Genomic DNA, 19422 nt, shown 5'->3' on the forward strand with positions numbered 1-19422 from the left:
CACTGCACAGTTCTTTCACGGATCTCTCCTCTGACCTGTCTTTCACCAGCTCTTCTTCCTCTCTCCCTCCATCTCATTAAGGCCAGGACATTGCCCTCTGAACTTGAAAATTTGTGGCTTGAAACAGGCAAAGATGGTGACCCAGACAGTTTTCCCTCCCCTCCTTCAAAGCCTTATTGAAAGCCCATCTCCTCCAAGAGGCCTTCCCGACTAAGCCCCCCTTTCCTCTTCTTCCACTCCCTTTTGTGTCACCCTGACTTGCTCCCTTTGTTCTTCCCCCATCCCAGCCCCATAGCACTATCTGTAATTTATTCATTTCTATTAATATCTGTCTCCCCACCTCTAGACTGTAAGCTCGTGGTGGGTCGGGAATGCGTCCGTTTATTGTTGTGCTTAGTACAATGCTCTGCACACAGTAAGCGCTCAATAAATAAATACGATTGAATGAATGAACTGGTTAACAAGTCCTGAACCAACCAGAACCAGTTTACAAGCACTGGTTTACAGGCTCTGAACCAGAGAAGCAGCATAGCCTAGTGGAAAGTGCACGGAGTTGGGAGTCAGTATACCTTAGTTCTAATTCCAGCTTCGCCACATACTGGCTGTTGAACCTTGTGCAAGTCACTTAACCTCTCTGTTCTTCAGTTCCCTCATCTGCAGAATGGGAATTCAATATTCGTTTTCCCTCCTACTAACACTATGGACCCCATGTGGGACTTGATGATCTTGTATCTACCCCGGGGCTTAGTACAGTGCTTGACACATAGTAGTAACTCAGAAAATACCACAGTTATTATTCTCATTCACTGGGCTCCATCTCCTGGAATGCATTAGGAGTCAAAGTTTAGAATGCATATCTATTGCCCGAGCAGTCTAAACAATTGGAAGGGAGAGGAAAGGAATGTGTTAAGCGGCTCTGGTGGTGGTTGCTAAGGAAACCGAATTGATCACCATGCCCTGGTTTTTAGAGAAACAGCACCCAGGGGGATGTAGAAGTTTAGGGAAGAAGGCAAAGGATGCGGTAATACTTTAAAATCATTTCCACTCGTGAAAAACATTCACTAAAAAATGTAATCATGTGGATTTTGTATTTGGAATGCTCAGCACAGGGTCTTCTAAGTTGAATTTTTCCTTTTCCTTCCCCCTTTCTCTTTTTGCTTTAGATTGCTGCCAACTAGAAATTTGTTTGGCACCAAGAAATAGTTAAACTGGATTATTTAGTCATGCTAGATCATTGATCTTGAAGAAAGCATCATCATCAAAGAGGTCATTTGACATGCTATTTAGACTGATGCTTTGATTGTTTGCAATATTTTGATTTTATACCGCTTTTGTGCCCTCACATTTTAGATAGCAATTTAAAAATGGCAGTCAAGAGGCAGGATAACCTTATGGAAAGAGCACGGGAGGGAGTCAGGTCCTGGGTTCTAATCCCTGATCCATCACTTGCCTGTCTTGTGATCTTGGACAAATCATTTAACTTCTCTCTGCCCCAATTTCCTCATCTGTAAAAAATGAGGTAAGATGCCATTTTAACTCTCTCCTCCTTAGGCTGTGAGCCCCTGCGTGGGACTGGAATTGTGTCTTATCTGTTTATATTGAATCTATCCTGGGGCTTAGTACATTGCCTGGCACACAGTAATCACTTAACTATACCACAGTGAATAATAATGATTATTGTTATCATCATCATTCAACAGAATCCACATTTTAGGGAGAAAGAAGACTGGTTCATTGGAAATTCTAGAATGAGAAAAACTGTCACCAGCAATGAGATTATGTGCTTATGCCGAGAAAGAGCCTTGTTTTGGAAGATGCCAGCAGCCAATTTGTTGGGTGGCTTGTGTTGAACTTGGAATGGTGGAAAGGACCACAGGTTTGCTCTTATGTTTTTCTTTGGCTCTCACCAGCTTGGGGTCTGAATTTCTTCAGCTGGCGGGAAAGCATATGGGATCTGTCACTTCTGGGATTCAACCCAAAGTCCCTCAGATGGATGGATCATCGTAGCTCAGAAGGCCGAGTAAATAATTCATATTGGTGACTCGTATGGCTGTGGAAAAAGTAGATGGACCTTTTTACTAAAGGGACCATGTTTCTGAGCTCAAAGTAGGACAGGGAGTAGGGCTTCTAGAGTGTGGGGTAGGGACAGGGAAGGTGTCTGTTTCTTGCTAATAATACTAATACTAATAGTATTTGTTAAGCACTCACTATGTGCTAGGTACTTTACTCAGCGCTAGAGTGGATACAAGCAAATTGGGTTAGACACAGTCCCTGTCCCACATTGGGCTCATAGTCTCAATCCCCATTTTAGAGATGAGGTAACTGAGGCACAGAGAAGTGAAGTGACTTGTCCAAGGTCACCCTGCAGACAAATGGCAGACCCGGGATTAGAGTTCATGACCCCTGACTCCCAGCCCCATGCTCTATCCAGTCCACCATGCAGCTTCCCCAGCAGTATGTTGTGTTGTACTTTCCCAAGCACTTAGTACAGTGCTCTGCACACAATAAGCACTGAATAAATATGATTGAATAAATGAATGAATGGGAAAAAGAAAGATGGGGACAGGTTCAACCATAATCAGTGGCAAAACAGCAACACTATGAGATAGAGGGGGAGATAGATTTTACCATTTGTCATCAATATTGGAAGCAGAGTGGCTTAGTGGAAAGAGCCCGGGCTTGGGAGTCAGAGGTCGTGGGTTCTAATCCCAGCTCTGCCACTTGTCAGCTGTGTGACTCTGGACAAGTCACTTCACTTCTCTGTGGCTCAGTTACCTCATCTGTAAAATGGGGATTAAGACTGTGAGCCCCATGTGGGACAACCTGATCACCTTGTAACCTCCCCAGTGCTTAGAACAGGGCTGGACACATAGTAAGTGCTTAACAAATACCATCATCATTATTATTTTTATGAATACCCATTCTCCTACCTTACAGATGATCATGCTTTCATCAATTAATAACTCCTTTTTGTGGTCCAGTGGAAAGAGCACAGGCCTGGGATCAGGGGACATTTGTTCTGTTTCCACCTCTGCCACTTCCTATGTCTTTGGGCAAGTCATTCAACTCCTCTGTGCCTCATTTTCCTCATCTGAAAATGGGGACTAGAACCTGTTTACCCTCTGGAGCCCTAGACTGTGAGTCCCATTTGGGATGGGAACTATTTCTGACCTGATTATCTTGTATTATCCCAGCATTCAGCACAGTGCTTGTCACATAGTAAGCACTTAACAAATGCCAAAGTCATTACTCTTGTTCCCTTTAGGGCCAGAAATTGGGTATTCTGCTGCATGTCCCCAAATGCTTAATAAATATGTGAACGCATCGACAAAATTGGCTCTCATTGATAGATTAGTCAGGTCTTCAATAATAATAATAATAATGATGGCATTTATTAAGCACTGTTCTAAGCGCTGGGGAGGTTACAAGGTGATCAGGTCATCCCATGGGGGGCTCACAGTCTTACAGATGAGGTAACTGAGGCACAGAGAAGTGAAGTGACTTGCCCAAGGTCACACAGCTGATAATTGGTGGAGCCGGGATTTGAACCCATGACCTCTAACTCCAAAGCCCGTGCTCTTTTCCACTGAGCCATGCTGCTTCTCTGATGGATATGTATCTATGGGTGTATATATATATGTGCCCAAAGTATACATTATAAGGAGTTACTGGAAGGTATCGTATCTGCTGTGTGACCTTAGGCATGTCACTTAACTTCTCTGTGCCTCAGTTAACTCATCTGTAAAAATGGAGATGAGTGTGAGCCCCATGTGGAACAGGGACTGGGTCCAATCTGATTAACTTGTATCTACCCCAGTGCTTAGAACAGGGCTTGGCACAGAATAAGCACTTAACAAATACCATAATTATTTTTATTATCATTAGTCGTCACAGCAATGGGCAATGGGCAGGATGGGTATTTTCAGCCCTGTTTTACTGATGGACAAATAGAATCGTGAATGGAAATTTTCTCAGTGTCACAGGGTGTCATTAACCAACACAGAAATAAAATAATACAAGAAGTCCTGTTCCAGAGCTTACTAACCACTTGGCATCCACTGTAGCCAAATTCTTCCATGCTGTTTCATTTTTCTAAGCTATTTAGCTTTTCAGCATCTCAGTTCCTCACCAAAAACATGAGTTAATGCCATTATGTATTAATGGAATTAATTAATAACATATTAATAACATGTATATTAATGGCATTTGTCCATATATGTCATGGACATTAGAAAGAAGTATGTAACTGAAAGTAAGGGAATAACTGTACAATAATAATGGTTGCTATTGCAGTTCTACTACAGTTGATGTACTTTTAACTCTGTCCGTCCTTACATTTTTGTACTTAGCTTTTCGTTAATCTCCCGTTTCTTGGTTCTTAGTTCTCAAAGGAAGTCTGAGTGAGAAAGGAATTTTGTGGAAAGGTGGATGAGATGGAAATTTGGCTAGCAGTTCATTAATCATTGCCATATTCCCAGAGGAGTGATTTTGAGCTTAGTCTTTCTGTGGCTACGGACACCCATAGACATCTGTCTCCTACATTAATTTGGCTAAAAAATAGCTCAGGGATAATTAACATAATCCATCTGTTAATATTATGACGTAGCAACACCATTTCCCTGTTTCTAGACTGTGAGCCCATTGTTGGGTAGGGACAGTCTCAATATGTTGCTGACTTGTACTTCCCAAGTGCTTAGTACAGTGCTCTGCACACAGTAAGTGCTCTATAAATACAGTTGAATGAATGAATGAATGTATTATGAGCCTGCGATTTATTTCTTCAAATGAGTTCTTCCCATATGACCCCAGAAGATGGCTGTTAAAATATTTTACTAAGAGGTTGGCTGCAGCAGTTCAACTTAATTTTAAGAAATTTCCTAATCCTGGTAAATCCTACCTAGTCTGCCCAGAAATACAAAGATGTGTTTTATTTTCTTTTAAAAATTTGTTATTTCTGGTACCTCCTCCATTTACATTTCATACATCAAGTCTAGTAACTCTCTGTCTGGTTCATTCTTTTGAGTGACTAACCCATTGGCCCATTTCTTTTATTACTAATATTAGAATCAGAAAACTGGAAAGTTTCAGAAGTTACAATGAGGGCTTTGGAAAACAGAATGTACACACATTTACTTAGACCTATTGAGGTAACAAGTATGTTAACCAACAGTGGGAGGATGTTTCCCCTTGTGTATATCATTGTCCTTTGGTTCAGAATAAGAGTAGTAGTAGTAGTTATATTTTTGAACATCTACTTGGTGCAAAGCACTGTATTAATGCTTGGGAAAGTAGAGCAGAAATAAAAGACACATTTCCTGACCGGAAGGGGCCTACACTCTAGCATTCATTCATTCATTTAATCGTATTTATTGAGCACTTACTGTGTGCATGCAGAGCACTGTACTAAGCACGTGGAAGTACAAATCGGAAGAAGACATTGTCTTAAAAATATTTATAAATCAAATAATCAGAAAGAAAAATAGACCATACAGTTGATCACACTTCTCTACGCAAGTGCTGCTGAGGAAAGGTATGACTAAATATAGAGAAGGATGTTAGGTTCATATGACCCACGGAAATTGGGAGTTAAGTAAGGCTTGTGGGGTTGTATAAGGGCTTTAATTTGGGGAAAGCCTGTGGTCTTTTGAGTGGTGTGGGGGAGTTCTAGGCTGGGGAAAGAGTGTGAGAGGATGGAGGCAGGAGAGTCGAAAATGACGTACAGTTAACAGGTTTGCTTGTGAAGAAAGAACAGAGTTGCTGATGTGTAGTTTTTGGGAGAGTTGGTGGAGGTGTGATAATAAAATACAGCAATAAACAACAAACCCCAATCCCACTTTCAAGATATTAATTCACACATTCTATCCATAAAAGCCAGTCTTTTCAAAAATAAAACAGAATTCAGGGACTTTTGTTTCTGAAGTAGAACACTCCTGCCTCAGACTATCCCTCAAGCAGTGATTGGAAATATGGAAACCTTTGGAAATAGGAGGCCTCAGGGAGGGCAGACATCCAAGATAACCAATCAGTCGATCATATCTATTAAGCACTTACTGTCTGCAGAACACTGTACTAAGCGCTTGGGAGAGTACAATATAACAGAGTTGGCAGACACATTCCCTGAAGTCAAGGAACAGCTTTGAATACCTGTGTGCCTTTTCTAGTTGGACATCATTTAATCAATTCGATTCAATTCAATTGTATTTACTGGGTACTTATTGTGTGCAAAGCACTTACTAAGCACTTGGGAGAGTACAATAAAGCAATAAACAGACATATCCCCCCCCCCCCCCACCCACAAGGAGCTTACAGTCTCGAAGTGGGGAGACAGACATCAGTACAAACAAGTAAATTACAGATATGTGCATAAGTGCTGTGGGGCTGGGGCCAAAAAGAACAAAGGAAAGAACAAAGGGAGTAAATCAGGGTGAAGCAGAAGGGAGTGGGAGAAGAGGAAAGGGGGGGGCTTAGTCTGGGAAGGCCTCCTGGAGGAGATGTGCTTTCAATAATCAATCAATCAATCAATCATATTTATTGAGCACTTACTGTGTGCAGAGCACTGTACTAAGCGCTTGGGAAGTACAAGTTGGCAACATATAGAGACAGTCCCTACCCAACAGTGGGCTAACAGTCTATAAGCCTTTGAAACACAGTGAGAAGGTTAGCCCTAGGGAAGCCAAGTGTGCAGGTTGGATTATAGTAGGAGATTAGTGAGGTGGCTAGAGGTGGAGTGCTTTAAAGCCAATGGTGAGGAGTTTAGGCATCCTCCAAGTGGAAAGACTTCCTTGGGTTTTCCATGTATGGCCTAAGAAACTGTAGATGAGGCACCCTTGCTTCCCAAATCACTAGTTTTCCCCAAGACATCAGTTCTCAGTGGAAAATGATGTGTTGGCTAATCAGCCTTCCATCTCTAACTCCGTGCGGAAGTGGTCAAATCCAGGTGTCAGAACCAAAACCCCAAACTCCACATCTCTCTGGGGAGTCGTAAAAGAGGGCAAACATATTTCCAGCATACTAAAGGGCTGAGATGAAAGCATTCAATCCACCCACTCTCCCCTCCTTTCCATCTTAGCCAAAGAAAATGGATGAATTGCCGAGGTTTGAAGCCAGAAGCCTTTGACCCACTTATGTTTTAATAAGAGGAGAGCAAGTTAAGAAAACAGAACACAAACAACTTGCCTCTTTGCATTTCAAAGGAATTGGGTAGAGTAATGAAATAATGGGTTTACTAATCTGCTTCAAACCCAATGGAGTGGATATCCTCTGGAACCATAACAGAGAAAAAAAAGAAACTCTTCGCTTTCCCCTCTCAACCTCCCATACCCTTCTAACTATCCTGGCTTTTCCCTGATTGATCCGGAAAGTGACCTGAGAAACCATCATTGTGCCTTCTGGGAGAAAGAGCCTTACTTTAGACCATCCTTAGGTGGGCGTGATGCCCAGGACATACTTGCTGGTGTGAAATCATCACTTCTGAGTTAGGAGGAGGAGGAAGAGGAGAAAGACTTAAAGAGTGGGTCCTGTCACCTGGTGCAGAATAATGATAATAACAATAATTATATTTAAGTGCTTACTATGTGCCAAGCATAGAACTAATCCCTCTAGACTGTAAACGCGTTGTGGGCAGGAAATGTGCCTGCTTATTGTTGTGTTGTACTCTCCAACATGCTTAGTACAGTGCTCTGCACACAATAAGTGCTCAATAAGTATGATTGACTACAGATCGCACTGGGGTAGATACAAGATAATCAGGTCCCATATGGAGCTCGCAGTCTAAATAGGAGGGAGAACAGGCACTGAACCCCCATTTTGTAGAGGAGAGAGTTGAGGTACGGAGAGGCTAAGGGGCTTACCCAAAGTCAAGCAGTAGACAAGTGGCAGAGTCAGGATTAGAACCCAGATCCTCTGACTCCTAGACCTGGGATCTTTCCATTAAGCTTCGCCACTTCTGCTCCTTGAGTGATTCTCCTGAGAGTCTGGAAGCTGTTGGTTCTGGGGGCTGATTTGGTCCCAACCTTGCTTTGCGTCTGGTTCTGGGAGAGAAGTCGGGGCTCTTAGAGGGTGCGGCTGGGAGCAATTGCTCTAAACTATTATAGGTGAGGGCCAGGCGGGGGACACGATAGAATCGATCTGTGGTTCTATTGGAGGCCAGAGCCACTGCCCAGGCTCAGAGAAGCAGCAAGAGAAGCAGCGTGGCGTAGTGGATAAAGCAAGAGCCTGAGAGTCAGAAGGTCATGGCTTCTAATCCCAGCACTGCTGCTTGTCTGCCTTGTGACTTTCGGCAAGTCTGAGCCCGTTGTTGGGTAGGGACTGTTTCTATTTGTTGCCGAATTTGTACATATTTATTACTCTATTTATTTATTTATTTATTTATTTTACTTGTACATTTCTATCCTACTTATTTTATTTTGTTGGTATGTTTGGTTCTGTTCTCTGTCTCCCCCTTTTAGACTGTGAGCCCACTGTTGGGTAGGGACTGTCTCTATGTGATGCCAATTTGTACTTCCCAAGCGCTTAGTACAGTGCTCTGCACATAGTAAGCGCTCAATAAATACGATTGATTGAATTGTACTTTCCAAGCGCTTAGTACAGTGCTCTGCACAAAGTCAGCGCTAAAAGCAGCGTGGCTCAGTGGAAAGAGCACGGGCTTGGGAGCCAGAGGTCATGGGTTCTAATCCCGGCTCCGCCACTTGTCAGCTGTGTGACTTTGGTCATCACTTTACTTCTCTGGGCCTCAATTCCCTCATCTGTAAAATGGGGATTAAGACTGTGAGCCCCACGTGGGACAACCTAATCACCTTGTATCCCCCAGCGCTTAGAACAGTGCGTTGCACATAGTAATCGCTTAACAAATGCCATTATTATTATTATTATTAATAAATATGATAGAATGAATGAAAGTCACTTCACTTCTCTGGGCTCTCAGTTCCCTCATTTGTAAAATGGGGATTAAGACTGTGAGCCCCACGTGGGACAACCTGATCACCTTTTATCCCCCCAGCGCTTAGAACAGTGTGTTGCACATAGTAATCACTTAACAAATGCCATTATTATTATTATTATTAATAGATATGATAGAATGAATGAAAGTCACTTCACTTCTCTGGGCCTCAGTTACCTCATCTGTAAAATGGGGATTGTGAATGTGAGCCCCACCTGGGACAGGGACTGTGTCCAACCTGATTTGCTTGTATCCACACCAGTGCTTAGTAAAATGCTCTGCACAGAGTAGGCGCTCAATAAATATGATTGATTGAATGAATGAATGAACAAAGGGAATAAATCAGGGTGAAGCAGAAGGGAGTGGGAGAAGAGGAAAGGGAGGGCTTAGTCTAGGAAGGCCTCCTGGAGGAGATGTGCCTTCAATAAGCCTTTGAATCAATCAATCAATCAATCAATCATATTTATTGAGCACTTACTGTGTGCAGAGCACTGTACTAAGCGCTTCGGAAGTACAAGTTGGCAACATATAGAGACAGTCCCTACCCAACAGTGGGCTTACAGTCTAGTCTTTGAAGGAGGAGAGAGTAATTGTCTGTTGGATTTAAGGAGGGAGGGCATTCCAGCGTGGCTCAGTGGAAAGAGCACGGGCTTTGGAGTCAGAGGTAATGGGTTCAAATCCAAGCTCTGCCAATTGTCAGCTGCGTGACTTTGGACAAGTCACTTCACTTCTCTGGGCCTCAGTTACCTCATCTGTAAAATGGGGATTAAGACTGTGAGCCCCCCATGGGACAACCTGATCACCTTGTAAACTCTCCAGCGGTTAGAACAGTGCTTTGCACATAGTAAGCACTTAATAAATGCCATAATCATCATCATCAGGCCAGAGTCAGGATAGGGTCAGCAGCGAGATAGGCAAGATCGAGGCACAGTGAGAAGGCTAGCCCTAGGGAAGCCAAGTATGCAGGTTGGGTTGTAGTAGGAGAGTAGTGAGGGGGAAATATGCTTGATTTGCTTGTATCCACACCAGTGCTTAGTACAGTGGCTGACACATAGTAAGCACTTAACAAATACCACAATTCTGATTATCGCTTCCTTTGACCTCCTTGTCTCGCTGGTCACCTCCCACTCTGCGACCTCTAGACTGCAAGCTCCTTGTGGGCAGAGATCCTGAGAGAAGTGAAACTTTTAGAAAAGAGCACTGAAAGTTATCTCTCCCTTTCCTCTAGCAAATGTGTGCTCCTGAACTCAGAGGGCACAATCAGCCTTAATGAAATATCAATAATATCTAAGAAAAAGTTCTAAATAACCATATATGGTGACAATGACACCTGCAAGTATATGATTAATTTTACTTTGGGAGGCAAATACATGTCATACTTAATTGACTAGGTAGCATTGCCCATTATCAAAAATATATGCAGGGACTAAAAGACTAAATTACTAATTACTAAATTACTCTAAGCTGATTCAGTGTAATAGATCAAGTATATATTTACACAGTATAAATATATAACTAATGTACAAGGGCTGCTCCATAATCTGTTGGTAAATAATATTGAAACAGTGTATGAATATGCATTTATTTGAAGCCAAAGGAGCTACAGTAATATTAGATTCCTGGGGTGGGGAAATACTGTAATTATCATTATTATTATTATTACAACAGACTTAGTAGGCTGATCCCTCACCACAAGGGTTTACAATCTAATTCGCCTCTGCCAAATCTATCACTGCAGAAAACTATATAATAATCTTTTAACGTGTTTTTCCTTATATGCCAAATCACTGTACTAAACAATCTGATTCAAAATAATCACATCAGATGGGGCATACAGTGCAAGACGTAGGGAGAACGGTTATCGGTCAATCAGAAGTATTTACTGAGCAGCTACTTGTGTGCAGAGAGCTGTTGTAACTACAAGAGGGAGGACAGTACAGTTGGCAGGATCCCTGCCCTCAAGGGATTTACAATCTTGTACCCTAAGCAAACTCACTGAAATAATTTTCAGATGGGAAGAAGGAAGAAGAAGTGAATTATGTAGGTGATTGAGTGCGTAAGAGAGGATCTTCAAAAAGCCCTGCAGGTAGTGGCATAGAAGAGTTGAGGCTGTACTTCCCAAGCGCTTAGTACAGTGCTCTGCACACAGGAAGCGCTCAATAAATGCGATTGAATGAATAAGGCGAGAGTTGGGGGCGATAGAACCGGGCAGAGGAGAAATTAATAGGTGACAGTCTCCTAGAGGAGAAAATTTCAGAATGGCTTTAAGTATGGGGAGGGTAGTGGTCAGTTAGATTTGAAGTGGAAGTTCTTGGGAGGAAGAAAGTCATGAGCAAGGTATTGGAAAAACGGGGTGACAGATGAGGAAAAAAGAACAGAAAGGTACATATGCAGAACATATGTAGAACAGTGCTTTGCACATAGTAAGCGCTTAATAAATGCCATCATTATTATATCCATAATTTATTTTAATGCCTGTCTCCTCCTCTAGACTGTAAGCTCCTTATGGGCAGGTAACAGATCTACCTTCTCTGTTATAGTGTACTCTCCCAAGCGCTTACTACAGTGGTCTGCACACAGCATTGTAATCCTGAAAGATCTTTTCCCATTATTCCCATTGAATGAATAGGACTGATAGCTTGATTATCCAAGATTACAAAACAGGCCACTGGCAGAGTTGAGATTAGAGCCCAGGTCATCTGACTCCCAGATAATAATAATAATAATAATAATAATAATAATAATAATAATAATGGTATTTGTTAAGCATTTACTATGTGTTGAGCACTGTTCTAAGCGCTGGGGTAGATACAAGGTAATCAGGTTGTCCTACATGGGGCTCACAGTTTTAATCCCCATTTTACAGATGAGGTAACTGAGGCACAGAGAATTTAAGTGACTTGCCCAAGGTCACACAGCAGACAAGTGGCGGAGTCAGGATTAGAACCCATGACCTAACTCCCAGGCCCATGAGCTATCCACTAAGCCACGCTGCCTTGAAGAGCAGTTCTGTGCTCTTCCCACCAAGCCCATGCAGCTTCTGTACTTTGCTCAAAGTGAACTATCCTCTTGACTGCATTACAAAAGCTCTATAAATTCATTAATTTGAAACTGAACAGGCAAAATTCTATTCCTAAAGCATTAATATGAATGCCGTGTCTTTTAATTGGTGGGATTGCACTGAATTTATGCAATGAAAAGTACTTAATGGGAGAAGAACTTTCAGGATTACAGTTTCTCTTCAAACTATAATTCTATTCTTTTGAGTTTGGGAGAAGGAATAGCAAAACCTATTACAAATAAATAAAACCTCTTTCTATTCTCTTCTTTAGAAAATTCTTAGCTATGCACATTTTTTTTCTAGGTGCACGTGTTTTTTCATGCAGAACAATCATAATCACAATAATGGTATAGGTTAAGGGCTTACTCTGTGTTACGTGCCGTATTAAGCACTGGGATATAACTCTAACTCTAATTCTATTCTTCTGAGTTTTGCAGAAGGAATAGCAAAATTTATAAATTAATAAGTAAATTAATCCTCTTTCTAATCTCTCCTTTAGAGAATTCTTAGTTAATCACATTTTTTTTTCTAGGTGCACACGTTTTTTCATGCAGAATAATCATAATCATAATAATAGAGAAGCAGCATGGCTCAGTGGAAAGAGCCCGAGCTTTGGAGTCAGAGGTCATGGGTTCAAATCCTGGCTCTGCCAATTGTCAGCTGCGTGACTTTGGGCAAGTCACTTCACTTCTCTGGGCCTCGGTAACCTCATCTGTAAAATGGGGATTAAGACTGTGAGCCCCCTTTGGGACAACCTGATCACCTTGTAACCTCCCCAGTGCTTAGAACAGTGCTTTGCACATAGTAAGTGCTTAATAACTGCCATCATTAATAATGGTATAGGTTAAGGGCTTATTCTGTGTCAAGCACTGTACTAACCACTGGGATAGATGCAAGATAATCAGGATGGACACAGTCCCTGACCCACATGGGTCTTACAGGTTAAGAGAAGGGAGGATAAATATTGAGATCCTATTTTTCAGATGAAGGAACTGAGGCACAGAAAAGTTAAGTGAGTTGCCCAGGGTCACACAGCAGGCAAGTGGCAGAGCCAGGATTAGAAACTCAGGCCTCCTGATCCCCAATCCTGTGCTCTTTCCCACCAGACCATGCTGCTTCTCAAAAAAATCACAACTAACATCCATTATGATAATCATTAGACATGCCTGATCAGTTTTAGGTGGCAAAAAAGATACTAAAGAAATACAGTTCTGAGCAAAAAATGGGAAAATCATTTCAGTAGTAGTAGTAATAATAGTAATTATAAACTATCTACTGTGTGCAAAGCACTCTATTAAGTGCAGCCCCTTTAAAGCAGGCATCTCATATTGAGGAATTAAAAAAATATTTGAAAGTCATTGTTAGCTTGGAATTATTGGATATTTTAATTTGGGAAAGGGGATGGTTTATGAGCAAGAAATGATAGGAATCTTTATATGTTTCTCTAGGTCACCCTAGCAGTTAATCAGTCAATCATATTTATTGAGCACTTACTCTGGTCTGAGCACCGTACTAACTGCTTGGGAGAGTACAATATACTAACCCAAACACATCAATTAATCCTTACACACACCTAGGGTGATGTAACAATATACCAATATATTGATCCATACATATCAGTTAACCCATACCCACCCCTAGGGTGATAAATTGGAATGCCTCGCAAACACTGCTGAGTAGGGCAAGCGAAGAGCAAAATTAGGCAAAGCTCTTCCTTCTTTTTTTTAATGGTATTTATCAAGCATTTATTAAGCACTGGACTAAGCACTGGGGTAGATACAAGCTGATCAAGTTGGACACAGTCCATGTCCCACATGGTACAGTCGAAGTCCCCATTTTACAGATGAGGTAACTTCTGTTTCCTGCCTTCCTTTCAACTCTCTTCAGATTAGCCTCGAATCCCTCCCGGTCTAGCCATAATAATAATAATAATAATAATAATAATGGTATTTGTTAAGCGCTTACTATGTGCAAAGCACTGTTCTAAGTGCTGGGGGGGATACAAGGTGATCAGGTTATCCCACGTGGGGCTCACAATCTTAATCCCCATATTACAGATGAGGGAACTGAGGCACAGAGTAGTGAAGTGACTTGCCCAAAGTCACACAGCTGGCAAGTGGCGGAGCCGGGATTTTGAACCAAGACTACTCTGTTCAGTGTCTGCAGTTTGAGAGAAGGATGTGCTCAGCTTGGCCCTGGAGTTAGTTTTGCGAGTACATCTTGTGTGTGAGAAGCAGCGTGGCTCAGTGGAAAGAGCCCGGGCTTGGGAGTCAGAGGTCGTGGGTTCAAATCCCCGCTCCGCCACTTGTCAGCTGTGTGACTTTGGGCAAATCACTTCACTTCTCTGGGCCTCAGTTCACTCATCTGTAAAATGGGGATGAAGACTGTGAGCCTCCCATGGGACAACCTGATTATCTTGTATTTTCCCCAGTGCTTAGAACAGTGCTTGTCACATAGTAAGTGCTTAACAAATGCTATTATAAGCGCTTAGTACAGTGCTCTGCACACAGTAAGCGCTCAATAAATACAATTGAATGAAAGGATCTTGGTCCCCTTCCAATTTGTTCTAATGGTCTGCTCAGCAGGCAACAGGCAGTGTGGTGGCCGCATACCATGTCACACGTGTTAGCCCTGGGCACTCAGCCCAGGGCTTCGGGCCAACAAGGGGGCGAGGGGCCCTCTTCAAAAATAAAAATGGGAGAGGGGGACGGGCTGCAGCTGCTAGTGACGAGCATGAGAATGGGATCATGAAGTGGGGATGGGGCTGAGTTCTGCAGACCCACATGATCGGGGGTGGAGGAGCCAGGGGAGGGGGTGTCTATGCACTTTGACCTGTGACCTTTGGGCATTTGATATTTTCCCCACGCCCAACCCCATAACACTTAAGTACTTATCTTTAAATTATGTATCATAAAGTACTTATTCATTTATGCTAATGTCTGTCTCCCCCTCTACACTATAAACTCATCGTGGGAAGGGAACATGTCTGCTAATTCTGTTGTATTGTGCTCTCCCAAGCGCTTAGTACAGTTCTCAGCACATAGTAAGTGCTCAATAAATACGATTGAGTGATTGATTGCCACTCCCTGCTGATAATAATAATAATAATGACATTTATTAAGCGCTTACTATATGCAAAGCACTGTTCTAAGCGCTGGGGAGGTTACAAGGTGATCAGGTTGTCCCACGGGGGGCTGACAGTCTTAATCCCCATTTTCCAGATGAGGTAACTGAGGCACAGAGAAGTTAAGCAACTTGCCCAAAGTCACACAGCTGGCAATTGGAAATAGTTGGTGCAGTCGAAGCGTGGACCCCCAGCAGAGCAACCCCCTTGCTTTTGGCACCCACCCAGCCTGGCTGACTTACCAAGTGGCTAACTGACACACTAGTTTGGGCCCCACGTGCTAATAACTGTGGTATTTGTTAAATGCTTACTATTTGCCAGGCACTGTACTAAGAGCTGTTGTTGTGAGTGGTCTGCACCACCTTGAGTCAAAGTCAGCTCTTTCTCCCTCACAACTCTCCCCCAGTGTCGCCAAGGAAATGACAATCCAGAGCCTTTGAGCACTCATTCATAATGGAGAATTTATGGTGCCTCATTCTTTCAGGATTGTATCAGTTGTCCTGCTACTAATTGTCCATCCTCAATTTTTATCCTAATTCATAAATCCAACTTGCTGGGCAGAGTAATGATGGAATTTCTTTAGCACTTACTACGCGCCAGGCACTGCACTGAGCACTGGAATGGATACAAGAAAATTGAGTTGATTGCAGTCCCTGTCCCATGTGGAGCCCACAGTCCCAAACTCCATTTTACTGATAAGGTAACTGAGATCCAGAGAAATGAAGTGATTTGCCCAAGCTCACACAGCAGACAAGTGGTAGAGCTGAGATTGGAACCCATGACCTTCTGACTCCCGGGGCCGTGCTGTTTCTCTACATGTGATTTTGATGCCAGAAGGCTGATGGCATTACACAACTTCTTGGTGACTTGATCTGTCCTTTTGATGTTCAGTATCAATCAATCCGGGGGATTTATTGAGTGCTTACTATGTGCAGAACACTGTACTAAGTGTTTTGAAGAGTACAATGCAACAGAATTAGCAGGCACGCTCCCTGCCCATAATGAGCTTACATCCCAGAGCAGTTTCCAGCAATTGTCAGTTGCTCTGACGGTTAACTTGGTCAGTGTCTGGACACCAAAATAATGCTAAACTTCATCCTCTCACCTCCAAAATGGTGAGCTAGCTTTTTTGTGAGGGTTCCTCAGAGGTTCAGTTTTGCAAGTTGACACCAAAATTTCCTCTTAATGTTGGACTTTCGTTTATACAATTCCAGAAAAAAAAAAGAAAAAAGCTTCAGAGCTTCCGCTCTAACAGAAAAAATCTGGAATGCAAATCTTGACCTTTTGAAGAGGTGACAAAGAATAGTTGGGGGAAAATATCTTTGAACAAAATTGCCTACACTCACCATCATTCAGCAACAGAAACAAGTGATGAATAGAGTGTTCTGAAATAAAATTAACTATTTAATAATGTTTTATTCCACTAGAAAGGGCCAACAATATTTTCTATTGTGGTTCTAGGAATTATTTTTTTTCCATTTTGAGCCAAAATACCATATAGACATTGCTTTAATAATAATGATGGTATTTGTTAAGCACTTACTATGTGCCAAGCACTGTTCTAAGCTTGATCTCTTCATTGGCCTTGCTGATTACCTCTCCATGAGTTAGAGAAGCGGCATGGCATAGTGGATGAGCATGGAGTTAGAAGGTCATGGGTTCTAATCCTGACTCCGCCACGTAATAATGATGGTATTTGTTAAGCACTTACTATGTGCCGCACACCCTACTAAGCGCTGGGATGGATACTAGCAAATCACTTTGGACACAGTCCCTGTCTCTTTCTTGTGGGGCTCACAGTGTCAACCCCCATTTTACAGATGAGATAACTGAGGCCCAGAGAACTGAAGTGACTTGCCCAAGGTCACATAGATAAGTGGTCAGCAGGGAAGCAGCGTGGGTCAGTGGAAAGAGCACGGGTTTAGGAGTCAGAAGTCATGGGTTCTAATCGCGGCTCCACCAGTTCTCTGCTGTGTGACCTTGGGCAAGTCACTAAACTTCTCTGTGCCTCAGTTTCCTCATCTGTAAGATGGGGATGAAGACTTTGAGCCCTACATGGGACAACCTGATTACCTTGTATCTACCCCAGGGTTTAGAGCAGTGCTTAGCACATACTAGGCACTTAACAAACAAATACCATTGTCACGTGGCTGAGCCGGGATTAGAACCCACGTGCTCCACCCATTGTGCCATGCTGCTTGCCTGCTGTGTGGCTTTGGGCAAGTCACTTCACTTCTCCGCGCTCAGCTTCCTAATCAGTAAAATGGGGATTAAGACTATGTGAGCCCTATGTGGGGCAGGGACTGTGTCCATCCCGATTTGCTTGTATCCACCCCAGCGCTCAGTACAGTGTCTGGCACAAAGTAAGCACTTAAATGCCATATTATTGTGACGGAGGGATGAGGAACGTATCTGCAAAGGTGCCTCCTCCTCAGCCTATCCACATTTGGGCCAGACCCCAAATTTCCTAAGCCTGCTGAGAGCCAGCACCTCCACCTGCTTGTCTATTCGACCTCGCAGAAGCATCCGTCCCGACCCGCTACGCTGTACAGGTATGTGCATGCATGTATGTGCAGGAGGAGCATATATACAGCACCTGTATATATGTTTGTACATATTTATTACTCTATTTATTTTACTTGTACATATCTATTCTATTTTATTTTGTTAGTATGTTTGGTTTTGTTCTCTGTCTCCCCCTTCTAGACTGTGAGCCCACTGTTGGGTAGGGACCGTCTCTCTAGGTTGCCAACTTGTACTTCCCAAGCGCTTAGTCCAGTGCTCTGCACACAGTCAGCGCTCAATAAATACGATTGATTGATCGATTGATTGATTGAGCATGGTGGATGAGACCCGGCAGTGGTGCATTATTTCTGGGAGCTGTCCATGACCTCATCCTCCTCCTCCTCCTCCTCCTTAGCAGCAGAGCGTCCAGCCTGTTTCTGAGAACAGCTATAATAACCCCGGATGGGCAGGCCCCCTCTCTGACACAGACACAAACACAGACACGCACAGACACACACACACACACACACAGGGACACAGGGGCACGTGGGGCAGGGCAGCGCCCGGGCTGCAGCAGCTGCAGGGATCCTGCAGCCGGGGTTGCAGGTCGAGGCTCAGGCGGGGGGTCTCGGGGGTCCCAGGGCTCAGCAGCAGCCGCCCGGAGGTCTGCCCGGGGGAGGCGGCGAAGAAGCCAGGAGAGAGGAACGAGGTCGGCGGGAAGCCACCGGGAATTTTCTGGGAAGGACAGGAAGATGGCTTCGCCCACCTCTGCTGCCCCGGGGGGAGGGGCTTCTCCGCCGGTGCCCCCTGCCCGCATTCGCCAGGTGGGTGACAAACCCGGGGTGGGGGGGATGGGGGGGGGAAAGGAAGGAGAGGGGAGAGGGAGAGGAGAGGAGGGGAGGGAGAAGGGAAGAGAAGAGGGAGGGAGAAAGGAGGGGAAGAGGAAAGCAGGGAAGGGGGAAAGGGAGAGGAGGGGGAGAGGGAGGGAAGTAGGAGAGGGAGAGGTGGAGGAGAGGAGAGAAGGGGAGTGGAGGGAGAGGAAGAGGAGAAAAGGAAAGAGAAGAGGGGAAGAGGAAAGCAGGAGGGGAAAGGGGAGAGGAAGGGAGGGGAGCAGGAGAGGGAGGAGAAAGGGAGAGGAAGGGGAAAGGGAGAGGAGGGGGAGAGGGAGGGAAGGAGGAGAGGGAGAGGTAGAGGAGAGGAGAGAAGGGGAGTGGAGGGAGAGGAAGAGGAGAAAAGGAAAGAGAAGAGGGGAAGAGGAAGGGAGGGGAGCAGGAGAGGGAGGAGAAAGGGAGAGGAAGGGGAAAGGGAGAGGAGGAGAGGGAGGGGAGGGGAAGAGGAAAGCAGGGGAGGGGAAAGGGAGGAGGAGAGGGAGGGGAAAAGGAGAGGGAGGGGAGGAGAAAGGGAGAAGAGGGGAAGGGAAGAGAGAAGAGGGGAGGAGGAAGAGAGAAGAGGGGGGAAGAGGAAAGCAGGGGAGGGGGAAAGTGAGGAGGCGGGGGGGGGGGAAGAAGAGGGAGGGGAGGAGAGAGGGGGGGAGGAGAAAGGGAGAGGAGGGGAGGAGGAGAGGGAGAGGAAGGGGAGAGGGAGAAGAGGGGAGGGGGAGAGGAGAGAGGAGAGGCAATCACTCCTCTCCTTCGAAGTCCTACTGAAGGCCCATCTCCTCCAAGAGGCCTTCCCAGACTAAACTCCACTTTTCCTCAGCTCCCCCTCCCTTCCGTGTCATCCCTGACTCGCTCCCTTTGCTCTTCCCCCAGTGCCCTCTGCATGACACTTATGTATCTATCTACAATTATATTT

General features: G+C 44.1%; 1 protein-coding gene across 1 annotated transcript in view; it reads left to right on the plus strand.

The window, feature by feature from the left end:
* Window positions 1-18277: 18277 nt before the first annotated feature.
* The window catches only part of ANK2 (ankyrin 2), a 593212-nt gene continuing 592067 nt past the window's right edge, over window positions 18278-19422 (plus strand). Inside the window, exon 1 of the mRNA XM_038755377.1 lies at window positions 18278-18452. Within this exon, the coding sequence (XP_038611305.1) occupies window positions 18381-18452 (72 nt within the window). The 5' untranslated portion in view covers window positions 18278-18380. The remainder of the gene's footprint in view (window positions 18453-19422) is intronic.

The sequence above is a fragment of the Tachyglossus aculeatus genome, chromosome 12 (assembly GCF_015852505.1).
Source record: "Tachyglossus aculeatus isolate mTacAcu1 chromosome 12, mTacAcu1.pri, whole genome shotgun sequence".
In the NCBI taxonomy this organism is placed as follows: Eukaryota; Metazoa; Chordata; class Mammalia; order Monotremata; family Tachyglossidae; genus Tachyglossus; species Tachyglossus aculeatus.